The sequence below is a fragment of the Rhincodon typus genome, chromosome 31 (genome assembly GCF_021869965.1).
Source record: "Rhincodon typus isolate 14 chromosome 31, sRhiTyp1.1, whole genome shotgun sequence".
Taxonomy (NCBI): Eukaryota; Metazoa; Chordata; class Chondrichthyes; order Orectolobiformes; family Rhincodontidae; genus Rhincodon; species Rhincodon typus.
This window is the reverse complement of record NC_063362.1, coordinates 9,116,988-9,130,217: the sequence shown is the minus strand read 5'-3', so window position 1 is coordinate 9,130,217 and position 13,230 is coordinate 9,116,988. Positions and strand designations below refer to the sequence as shown.

Genomic DNA, 13,230 nt, shown 5'->3' with positions numbered 1-13,230 from the left:
CATGTCCTCTCATTCTAAGACTCTCAGTACTGTATCAGTTGCAATGAGATTGCCCCTCATCCTTCTGAACTCCATCCCAGTACCGATCCAAGAGTCCTCAACTGCTCCTCATATAACAAGCTCTTCATTCTCAGGTCCAATATCTTATAGTCATATGGTTAACCTTCCCTCAAGTTTAACAAGCTATGGCTACACTATCTAATAAAGATATTAATCATCTGGGTTGCCTGAAACTAAATTCCAACTCCTAAATGGATGGTCTCATTATCCAAGTTTCATTAATGAACCAGGGGGGTCAATCATCAAAAGTACCATTGAGTGCCTGGAAAATAAATAGGTAATGTGTAATTCTAAGATTGTTGAGGTTGGTTGGCTCGCCGAGCTGGTTTCTTGTTTCGCAGACGTTTCATTACCATGCTTGGTAACATCCTCAGTGCAGCTGCACTGCGAAACAAGAAACCAGCTCGGCGAGCCAACCAACCTCAACACCCACATCTGTGCTACAAATCTACTCCAAAACCTTAGAGACCTACGGGCGCAACATGCTCAAATTGGCAAGAAAATGGGAAAACTACGCCAAACGAGAGATCGCAACCCGCAAACAACTCTACTTCCTATATGGATGCCTCGGGAACCAGGTATTACCACGCAGTGTGAAGTACAAACCACCCATCAACAACCCATAAGCCCGGAAAACAGCAGAACAAAACGGCCGCAAGACAGTAAGGGTAATGATAAATGACACACACAACCGGCTCCACAAATGCAACAGAGAAATTACGTGCCAAAAAACGTTATTCCAGGAAGCTACCAATCAAGACTGGACAACCGACATGGAACGAGCCATTAACATCAGCTAACAGACCACAAGAGCCAAGAAAAGACAGACTCTGCAAGACAAGCTAACCACACTTACCCACAAAAACGACAACAACAGAACACACACATGGATAAGGAACCTCTCCGACAGGAAACTGACAGACCCGGAATAAGCCGTTCTCACTCGGGGACTGAACTATAACTACAGGGACACCAACAAAACGGAATTCCTAGCTACACTGGAAGCCACACTCAAGACCAACAATATCAATGAAGAAACACAACAAACTATAAGACAGACAGTAGTCCCGATACTAACCAGAAGGAGCGAACTCAACACCCTCAACACACGGGAAAGACAAGCTTTGGACGGATTAAAGAAGGACAAGAACATCAGAATACTATCCGCAGACAAAGGGCACATGACAGTGATACTGAATAAAAGGGACTACATCTCCAAAGCACAAGCACTGCTCACCAACGAGAACACATACTGGCCAGTACAGACTGACCCGACACCACAACTAGGCAACAAAATCCTCTACATGCTACAAAGACTTAAACAAACAGGACAGATCAACAAAACAGACTTCTTAAGAATGAAACCCGAAGGAACCAACACACCCTGATTTTACGGCCTCCCTAAAGTGCACAAGCTGGAAGTCCCCCTCAGACCCATAGTCTCCCTACCAGGCACTCCATCGCACAGATTAGCCAGAGAACTACAAAGGAGACTCAGGCACCTAGTCAACAAGTCACCCCACTCTATCCACTCAGCCCAAGAATTCCTGAACTCCATCAAAGACATAAAGATAGAGGACGAAGAGACCATGATATCGTTTGATGTCACTGCCCTATTCACATCAATAGACATACCACTAGCAAGGGAAACAATGACAACACTACTTGAACAAGAACACTACCCCAGTGAAACCATCTCCAAGGACAACATGCTCCAACTATTGGACCTATGCCTGACCACCCACTTCACTTTCAACGGCCAAACATTCAAGCAAATCAACAGGACACCCATGGGATCGCCTATCTCCGGACTCATAGCAGAAGCAGTGATGCAAAAACTGGAAAGGACTGCCCTTCTGCAAATCCAACCTAAACTGTGGATACGCTACGTAGATGACACCTTTGTCATCATTAAACGGACCAAATCAGAAAAGACACACAAACTTATAAACAACACCCTCACCGGAATAAAATTCACCAGAGAGGAGGAGAAGAACAAACATCTCCCATTCCTGGGCGTCATGGTAGAGCGCAAGACAAATAGGGAACTGCAATCGAACATACACAGAAAATCCACACACACACACCAGGGACTGAACTTCAACAGTAGCCATCCCAACACACCCATATGAAGCTGCGTGAGAACACAATTTAAAAGGGCAACAACACACAGCAGCAGCACAGAACTACGCCAAGAGCTGCACTGAGGATGTTACCCAGCACGGTAACGAAACGTCTGCGAAACAAGAAACCAGCTCGGCGAGCCAACCAACCTCAACAACCTCAACACCCACAGCCCAAGCTACAAATCTACTCCAAAACCTTGTAATTCTAAGCCTTAAGCTCCTGAATTCATAGTAGACGTTGGTGAGGTAGGTGTTCATCTCTCTGGAAAATAATGCAGATATAAAAACAGAAAGTGCTGGAGAAACTGAGCAGGTCTGGCAGCCTCTGTGGACAGAAACACAGAGTTAACATTTTGTGTCCAAAAAGAACTCTTCTTCAGAACTTCATTCTCCAACACCTTCTGTTTACTTTTTATTTCAAAACACCAGCAACTGCAGGATTTTGCTTTTATTTGAATGCTCATCCAGAGACCCGGGCTAATTCTCTCATGGCTGCTTGTGGAGTTTGAATTTGATTCATAAATTTGGAATATAAAGCTTGTCTCTGCAATGGTGACCATGAAGCTGCTGTAAAAACCCCATCTGGTTCATTAGTGTCCCTTAGGGAAGGAAATCTGCCATCCTTACTCAGTCTGACCTTTATGTGACTTCAGACCCAGGGTAATGTGGGTGACTCTTTACCTGCCTTTTCAAATGGTCTCCAGTAAGGCACGCAGTTCAAGGGCAGTTAGGGATGTGCAATAAATGCTGGTTGTGCCAGCGACAGCCACATACCATAAAGAAAATAAACCTTCATTCAGTCTCAAACACTTATGTAAAGCCCAGTTGACTGATCTTCAAGTCTGCGGAGATGTCCTGGACTGGAACACAATAACTGGGGAACGCAGTGCAAAGTATCCTGGCATTCAAAGTTGTTGAGCTGCCAGATGTAGTGCAGCGTTAGGCTGGATAGGTCAAATTTAACCCAAGTATCTTCCCTCCTTCATCCCGCCAAAATCTCCAGAAAATAAGCACTCATCTCCCGCACCAGCCGTCCCCACACCAACTGCCATGAAGATAGAAGAAAGCGCGTCTGCCATGATTATATTCTCAATCAAAGATTTCTGTTGCAGTTACTTCTAATGTTTGGTACGCTTGCAATGCACCCAGACTGAAGCCTAGTGAAAATGGGACTCATAACATTCTTTCCAAAAGTTTGAGTAGTTTGGAAAGCAAATTAAAAACTGATTTAATTTTTCTGGTGCTTCAATATTTACAGTGTCTTCTGCTACACTAACTACTCTTACATAAAGAAATTGCCCTCAAATTTGTGGGAGCCCTGATCAAGGCAGATGATTCAGGAACACCTGGATTGCATGTCTGTCCTTCTCCCACACAAATGACTTTAAACTCAGGATTTGTGAGAATATTTTTGCATGTGATTGTGAGTGCACAAGCTTGCATGTGAGAGTACGCGAGCAAATGTTTGTGTTTGCGTGAGGGTATGAAAGTATATGTGTGAGTGTGAGAAAGTGAGAGTGTGAGTATGTGTGTGAGTGTTAGAGAGTCCTTGAAAGTGCATGTGTGCTGCGTATGTGTGCCTGTGTGCGCGCGCATGCGCATGGGGATGCAAGCACAAAGATGTACCTGTGAGACTGTTTGTGTGAGGGCATGCATGTGCATATATGTAGGACAGTAATGAGTGCGTGCGTGTATGTGCATGCATGTGCATGTGCGTGAGAGAGAGAGAGAAAGAAAGACAGACAGACAGTGAGGGTTGCAGCAAACTGATGACTGCAGGAGCCTGGGAGGTTCAGATGCAAGTGAGTAAGCACAGAGCAACAGGGGAGTTAGGGTACGGGTTGCAGAGTTCTGGATGATGTCAAGGTGAATGAGGTAGATTGTGGGAGACCAGGCAAAAGTCCACTGAGATAGTCAAAGACACGATTGATGATTTCAGCAGACCCCAATTTAAAATATTGATTATAATCATTTCTATTTGTGCTATCTTACTTATCCAAAACAGGAATCCCTAAGTAAAGTCAATACAAATATAGAAGCTATTTTATTGACACTTCTTTCAGTTATATTACCTGTTATTGAGGAATGAGGAGCCCCTGAAAACCAAAACACAGCCTTTGAGAAAACAAAATATAGACCCTCCAGAAAATCTCAAGAAGAGCCCACAAAAGGCATGGTGGCTCAGTGGTTAGCACTGCTACCTCACAGCACCAGGGACTCAGGTTCAATTCCACCCTTGGGTGACTGTCTGTGTGGAGTTTGCATGTTCTCCCTGTGTCTGTGTGGGTTTCCTACCACAGTCAAAAGATATGCAGGTTAGGTGGATTGGCCATGGGAAATGCTGGGGAACAGGGATTTGGTGGGATGAGGGTTGGTGTGGACTCAATGGGCTGAGTGGCCTGCTTCCGCACTGTAGAGATTCTTGGGAAAGAAGAATTACTTTGCAACCTGCTGCAAGAATTAGTGATGTTGTTTATTTGTCAGCGGACCCGAAACATTAACCCTGATTGTTTTCTTCACAGATGCTGCCAGACCTGCTGAGCTTTTCCAGCAACTTCCGTTTTTGTTCCTGACTTACAGCATCTGCAGTTCTTTCGGTTTTTGTACATTTAACTGCCGGGATGTTTACCTGAAAACCCACTGTCACACTCACAGTGGAACATCTCTGCTTCCTTCACGTGGCACTTGCCATTATTCTTACAGGGGTTGTTTTGACAGGGGTTATTTCCACATTCACCAACGCCGCTGCCATACAGGACATCACTGCCTGTTTCCTCAAGGTCATAGACCAGGTTATTGACGTCCAGCAATCGGATGCAGCCCTTCAGCCCCTTGTTTGCTGCTGTTCTCTCTGTTACGCTGCAAAAATAGGAGGCATTTTTGTGAAACCTAAAAACTGCCATTAGCTGGGTGACTGACACAATGAGCAAACAGAATTACAGGTATTTAACATAAAAACCCGCTTGCAATCAAAATCCAAATACAGATGGTGCTTAATATTTTACATGAAAAATGAATAAAATGCCACAAAACACTCGACTGGCCAGACAAGGGATAAAACAAGAGTTCATATTTCAGAGTGTTGAGTTTTCACCAGAATTGATCAACCTGAAACTTTAACCCAGTTTCTCTTTCCAGAGGTACTATCTGACTTGCTGAGTATTATACTGACTGTAACTTCACTCATCATTCAGCTCTATTCTCATCACTTTTCCATATCATGTTCCTTGGTGACTTGGCTTGCATATTCAATCTGGGAGCGTTTCGACATGTATCCCTCAGTAGGATCCAAATCCTCTTCCTGATCTGTGCCAAGCTGTCTGTACTACTGATCTCACACCTTTACATTCAGGCAACAACAATCTGCAATTACTGCCATCCAGTACTTGCTAAAAGAAACATGTCCATCAGTGCAGGAGGTCAGGTTAGTGGCTCCAGTAATTCTCAGATATGAACACTCCTCCAGATACTGCTTCGCCTTTCCTTTGATCCCCGTTCCTTTTCCTAATTTCACCTCTTGTCGAGTTTCCACTCTGACCCTCCCCTCACTGCACTTAAACAATTAGGAAAGGCATCAGTTTCATCATTTTATATTCTGGCCTCAAAGAATTTCAAGCCAGGCCTAATTTCTTGTAAAATCTTCATCTCTGCTCTCACTGGGGAGGTGATAGCCTAGTGGTATTATCACTAAACTAGAGACGCAGGTAACAGTCTGAAGACCTGGGTTTGAATCCTGCTATGGCAGATGGTGGAATTTGAATTCAGTAAAAATTGGAATCAGAAATTGAATAATGCCCATGAAACTGTTGCCAATTATTGGGGAAAAACAACCCATCTACCCGCCTTAGAACCTCTACAGTGCGGGAAAAGGCCATTTGGCCCATTGAGTCTGAACCAATTCTCTGAAGAGCATCTCACCCACATGCAGTTCCATCACACCCTATTCCTGCACTCACATTGGCTAACCCACCTGGCCTACACTATGGGACAATTTAGCATGGCCAATTCACCTAACCTGCACATCTTTGGATGTGGGAGGAAACCAGAGCACTTACACAGACACAGGGAGAACGTGCAAACTTCATACTGGCAGTCGTTTAAGGCTGGAATCAAACCTGGATCCATGGCACTGGGAGGCAGTGGTGCTAACCACTGTGTCACTCTTCAGGAAAGGAAACCTGTCATGTTTACCTGGTATGGCCTACATATGACTCTAGACCCATAGCAATGTGGTTTACTCTTAACTGCTGTTCAGTCACTCAGGGATGGGCAATAAATGCTGGCCTAGTGATACCTGTAACGCGTGCACAAATGAAAATAAGGAATCTTCCTCCTGCAGAAGACCCTGTTCCTGATTTCGAGAATTCCTTCCCCAAAGGAAATCAATTCCGTCCCATGCCCCAAAACTTCTGTCATCTTAATCCATTCCCCCGAGCATACAGCACCCTATTCTCTCAGGTCCAGTCCTGATATTACTGGCAAAACTGCTGATACCCGCGGTGCAGTTTGGCAGTAAACAACCTTGACCAAGTATAAGCTGAACACCAACTCACTGAAACCTTCCTCTTTCCCCCTCTTGTCACCTCAGCAAAGGGGTTTACAGAATTCTTACAATGCTCAGCGCAGTACTGCATTGTTGAATCATGAGAAACAGGAAGGGGAACCAAGTTGAAGTTTGCACAAAAAAGCTGAAACACTCCCAAAAGCTTGCATCGACTCTGGCCCACTTTTAATCTGAACAATTATAGACGTTCTTATAGAGCCTGGAGTGAGACTAAATAAGCAACTATAACAGACCACACAAAATGTCATATCAACCACAGTTATATATAGCAGCAGCTCACACGCAATGTAGTAATTTTGAAGTGTGGGCGCAGTTGTAACGTAGAAAACGTGAGAACCAAATTGTTTTAACAAAGGTGGCACAGTGGCTCACAGCGCCAGGGACCTGGGTTCAATTCCACCCTCGGGCAACTGTCTGTGTGGAGTTTGCACATTCTCCCTGTGTCTGCGTGGGTTTTCTCCGGTTTCCTTCCACAGTCCAAAGATGTGCGGGTTCGGTGGATTGGCAATGCTAAATTACCCATAGTTTTTAGGGATGTATAGATTAGGTGGGTGATAGGGGGGAATGGGTCTGGGTGGGATACTCTGAGGGTCGGTGTGGATTTGTTGGGCCAAAGGGCCTGTTTCCACACTGTAGGGATTCTACGATATGTGTTAGAAACAATATTGAGATAACCAGAGATAAGAGTCCTATCTTTCATTGAAATAATGATTCCTATACATCCACCATGAGTGGCCAGATAGGGTTTCAGTTTAATGTCTCATCTGATCGTCAAGAGTTTCTGGAGTTGTGGGAACACAGTGAACTCAGGCAATCAGACGTTCCAAATGAAAATAACATCTCCCAGGAGTCATAACAAACACTTACAGTGCCATTTCATCCTCTGGGGCCCCTCCCAGGAACAGGTCAGTATCCAGGTTTAGTCCATCAGTTCCATCAGGACTTTGCCCAAGCACATGTGGTTCACCATCCACCGATAGCATTCCATTGCGTCGGTTACGGTTCACAACGACTTGGTGCCATTTCCCAGGCTCTATCAGTGTTTTACTGATGATGATACCTGTTCCAGAGCCAGTGTTGAACCTGCAGGGATTGAGAATGAAGCAAATTGACTAAAGGCAAAAAAACCAGGTGCAGATCAAAAATCCAGTACCTCAACTCAGAGACGGTTTACTCAGAGGCCCCATGCAGTTGCTGCGTTGCAACAATTATCAACTTCCCTTGGCTTCTTAATAAGATCTACTTCTGACTTTCACCAGCCTCAGAACTGTAACAGTTAAGAACAAAAATTTGTAAGAAATTTCCCAAATAAGTATAAGGAAAATGAACACTGAGCAAGAAAAGGAGAGGTTAAGAACATTGACCGATATCATGAACAAAGAAATTGGTTTTGAGGAAGTTGTTAAAGGTGTAGAGAGCGACAGAAGGGTTTAATGTAGTTGTTCTGACCTCATTTCTTTCTCCCCTGGGCTGTACAAAACGATATGAAGGGTGTCAATGTGGTAGGGGGAGAAAGTAAATAGCATTCTGAACCTCAGCGAAATTTACTGAGTAACAGAGTTACGGTTAATCTAACTGAAGGAAAGTTGGATTTGGAATATGTTCAAAGTTTTTAAAATGTTGGGAGATATAGATAAGATGAAATCTGGCAGAGTTCATTAACCTGCTGTAATAAAAGACACAAATACAAACTTGCTCCATAAAATTAAATTGTCACCTTCCCTCTCAATGAACAGTGGATATCTAGAACAGGCTCTGAAGAATGAGGGATGGATGAATGCCTGGATATTAAACAGGCTGATTGTTAGAGAGATAAATCTGTTCATGTAGGAACAAAACAACAAAACTAGGAAAGTCAAAGGTGAGAAAAGATGATATGGTCCATTGAGACTCATCCAATTAGTATTTTAATCTCCCAGCACATCATCCAATCATATTTTAAACAGGCCAGATGTTTTTGTCTTTTCTGCCATCTGGTAGATTATTAAAAACATTTATTACAATATTCACATCATTAAATACTTTGAAATGGCTAGGCTCTGATGTTCTGAGACCATGGTTATAGTTAATCTATAGAATGCCAGTGTTAGAAGTTAACTAATAGATACAATGTAATTATACAACAAAACCTTGAGAATAAAGGGTGAACACCTCAAGGACCAAGATAAAATTTCTTTATATTCTTATCTGAAAATCTAAATGAGGCACCACCCAAATTATGTATAGGATACACTGGCATATGACCATAATATATATGGTTACATTGAAATTTACATTTTTACAGTGCAAAGGGAGTGGTCTGCTTACATCATGCCTTTCATTATTTTAAAATGATCAAAATCAATAACTAGCAACTGAACCCAGTTAAGCAATTTGCTTCTTTTAACAGGAACGTACATCTTACCTTAGCTCCACGTGGCCCCTCACAAGGGCGAGAGAGATGAAGTCTTTGCCTTTCTTCTGTCCATTGTACAGCAGCAAGCCATCCAGGTCAGAGGCTCGGAACTCAAGATTGATACGTACTGTGTAGTAAGCCTTCATTGTCTTAAATGCTAAGTACGACTTGCCTCCAAACTCAGGTATATGGTATATGATTGCTGTATAAAACAAAACAGATCTTAACAGAGCCCAAAGTATCAGCAATGATAGTGATTTCTGAAAATTACCGACAATAACATACGAAACAAATAAGTAATATTTAAAAAAGAGACTTTAGAAGATTTTATATACCAGTAACAATTAATAGAAATGGAGATAAATTTTGTTTTGTTTTTATTTTTGCTTTCATTTTAAAATCTAGAATCTCTTTTTGAGATTCCTCTTTTTCGCAATAATCCTCAATGCAATAAGAACTACATGTACTAATGGGCTGCCAAATGTGAGTTGTGTGAACATTGCATTAATGACTTGTTCTGTTAACTCCAGCTGTCCAGCATCTTAAGCATACTTTACAATTTGACAAGCCCATTTATTCCTTATCTCGTTGAGTTCTCTCAAACTAAGAACAGTGGCGATATGGTGAAACACAGACTGAATTACACACTCTGGGAGATCTAGAATACCAATACAGAAAAATAATTGCTCCAATTTCTTTACAATCCCCAAAAAAGATTACCGTGTGTTAAAATGAAAAGGCATTTACTGTAATAATAGTGAATTGCATGTGACAACATTAATTATGCAGCTACTGAAGTAGCATCTCAGCTCAATGTGAATTTCAGTCCAAAAATAGTTGACGATAATGAAATGAATCAGCATGGACACCACTTCAACAAAACAAAAAAGAAATCAGGAGGTTGCCTTGCATCAGGTTTGTTTGGGGAATGTACCTGATGAGGCCAAAAAGTATGGAAAATGACAATAAGGTAATTTCAATTGCAGCATATTCAAAACATATAAATTTATTTAGCTACCAGCTACAGAAGAAAACACAAAGGGGTTAAGGGTGTCATTAAATGGAAGTGAAAAATGCACAGGTCTGTGGGGAAAGTATGGGAGTAGGACTAATTGAATCTCTCTTTCAAACAGTGGCACAGATGTGACTCAATTAGTTTAATGCGTTTTTTTTAAACTTACAAGACAAGCAAAATGTTAACAAAGATGCACATTTAATAAAATAAAATTAATCTAATCAAAGATTCTGGTTAGTCTCTTTATTTGTATGTCTGCTAGCTTCTTTCAAAGAAGTAACAACATTGACAAGAAAAAAAAGGCTACATCTTTTGCACATTCAGCTAAGATGCACCATTCTAACGCATTAGGGACCCAGCCACTGCAGAGTGGAAGGGTGACAGGTTTGTGGCAGAGTCCTACAAGTTTGAATTCCTGATTTCAGCCATCCTACCTTTTGGAGGTGGTTTGCAAAGGTGCATCACTTTCCCACAGAAGTGGGGAACACAGGAAAGGTTAGCTCCTGCAGGCTGTCACACAACGCTGTTGGCTGAAGTCTAGAAATTAGCAACTTCCCTAATCTTTTGACACAGACATGATATTTAGAGAGGCCAAGAAAAGGAAATAGGCTTCCTAATAAATTAAACATTTGTAGGCATGCACGTCGGCAATGTCCCAGGTTCAAATGCTGCTCTATCCTAAGGAAGTTAATCACAACCAAGACAGTTATACTTAGGAAAACCGAGACAATGAGAATGACCATTGTCCCCACTCTTGCTTCTGATGCAATGAAAATAGGCAAGATTGAATGTCTTTCCAGCAGATAGGTTTAGGTTCAGATTTAACATTGTTAAAATTGCCTCCCATCATTAAAACAAAACGAGGAACTCCAGATGCTGGAAATCTGAAACAAAAGCAGAAATTTCTGGAGAAACTCAGCAGGTCTGGCAGTGTCTATGGAGAGAGTAACAAAGTTAACATTAACTTGAGTTCTAGAAAAGAATCACTGGACTCGAAATATTAACTGTGCTTTCTCTTCACAGATGCTGCCAAACCTGTTGAGTTTCTCCAGCAATTTCTGTTTATGCCTCCCATTCATGAACAAAACTCAGCAATGGTTAATTGCCACATTTACAAAATCCTGTAGGGCCTTGAGAACTTGACAGTCGTCATCATCAGCAGAAGAAACGAAAAACTGGAGAGAATTCACCTTTGGCAAAGAAAATGTCTTACCCTTAAAGACATTGTCTGGAGAAATCTAGACCCCATTATGAGTTTTACATTTCTTACTTTGCTCACAAACAGCTCCTCCCCTTCCAGCTGGGCAGCTGCATGTGTAATCCTTCCCATCATCTTCACAAGTGCCTCCATGGAGACAAGGGTGTAAATCACAAGGTTTTGGAACGTAGACGTCTGGCAGTTCGGCAGGAGTCTCCTTGGAGTGAAGGGGCCGCCTGGGGGTGGCTGCCTTTGTCGTGGTTGTCGGAGAGGTGGGAAGCCCCTTGACCACTTGGTGGGACTTGGGCCGCCTGGTGGTAAAGTGGGGCCGCCTGGTGATTGCCAGTGGGAGGGTGACCAGCGTGGACGCAGTGGTTACTGGGACTGTTGTGGCTGCCGTGGTTGTGCTGGTGGTTGTAAACAGCACTGGTGCCAAATCTACAGTTTGAAAAAAAATCAAACAGGAAAACCCACACACAAACTGAATTGAACCACCCGCCCCGTAACGTTTGGCAGCAGAATTAAAAACACCATGATACATTGCATTTACATAAATCTGTCAGATGTTAATTATAACAACCACCTCCATTTATATATCATCTCTTAATGTGTAAAGTATTCCGAGCGCTTCTCTGGAGTGCTAGCAGACAAAAATTGTGACACAATATTGTACATTTTAAAACGAAGATTGAATTTTTCACATTTAATTTAGAGCCATTCTTTACATAATTTAGGGGAACTTCCATTTCAAAACTCACTGTACGTTAATTTATTGTGTGAGCTATAGATCCTCTGGGTTGGATAGAGATACTCTCCAAAAGGTAAGCTTCTTTATCACCCAAATGGTTTGATACAGAAAGGAAACAGGCAACTGGTGTAACATCATCAGCTTGAAGATTAATAGTTCCTTAGTTTTAAGGGAAAAAAAAACCCAGACTGAATAGATGTACCTCCCTCTCTAGGTTATTTGCAGAATAATTTTTCAGAATTGAGCTGCTTTCTCTGGACTCAAAGCATTAACTTTGCTTTCTGTCCATAGATGCTGCCAGACCTGCTGAGTTTCTCCAGCAATTTCTCTTTCTCTTGCAGGGGTCTTTGGATTAGTAGTATAATGATATTACCACTAAACCATTGCCTTCAGCAATGAACAGAGATTCAGCAACAAAAAACACACCTAGCACAACAGGAAACACCGTTCAATTTATCATGCGGAATCTGATTCTCTCCATCTTGCTGGTTACTAAAATTTCAAATACCAGTAAAGGCTGGGAATGCATTTTTCGTTGAGGTGACTACCAGAGGAAAATAATTCTCTGCAAGACAGGATTGTGAATTAGAGCACAACATCCAAACTAACCTGAACTGAAGACCCCTCCCCACATGAAGGCTGCAAATACATCTTTCATCTGAAAGACTGAGGGATGAAGACACCCAAAACGAAACAAAACACTGGGGTGCATTGCCAGAGGAACCGAATTCAAAACCAGAGAATTTGCATTTAATTTATGTAGAGGCCAAAATTCACCTCAAAATGAGTGGTATTGGATTGGCTAACTTTCACACACAGCGCCTGATATTCAGTTCCAATGACTACATTGGTTGGACCAGAGTAAGAGCACTGTGATCAATTCTGCTCTCCATATTATATAACAAATGTAAATCACTGGCGAAGGAACAGAAAAGGTTCACAGGGACAGTCACAAAACTGAAAGGCTATAACTTTCTGAAAAGACCAACCAGGCAAAGAGTCTGACAGATACCCCAGTAGGGGTCTTTAAATTTAGAAAGGGCTCTGTACGATGGACATCGACAGAATGTTTCCATTACTGGAAGAGTTCAAACCCATGAGTGTGAACATAAGAAAGTTAACAA

General features: G+C 42.2%; 1 protein-coding gene across 2 annotated transcripts in view; it reads right to left on the bottom strand.

The window, feature by feature from the left end:
• agrn (agrin) overlaps positions 1–13,230 on the bottom strand; it is a 503,633-nt gene that overhangs the window by 67,069 nt on the left and 423,334 nt on the right. For both annotated transcript variants that reach the window (XM_048614989.1, XM_048614990.1), the window contains 4 exons: positions 11,431–11,796; positions 9,155–9,347; positions 7,618–7,833; positions 4,816–5,045 (listed from right to left, as the gene is read on the bottom strand). In XM_048614989.1, coding sequence (XP_048470946.1) covers positions 4,816–5,045; positions 7,618–7,833; positions 9,155–9,347; positions 11,431–11,796 — 1,005 coding nt within the window. The remainder of the gene's footprint in view (positions 1–4,815; positions 5,046–7,617; positions 7,834–9,154; positions 9,348–11,430; positions 11,797–13,230) is intronic.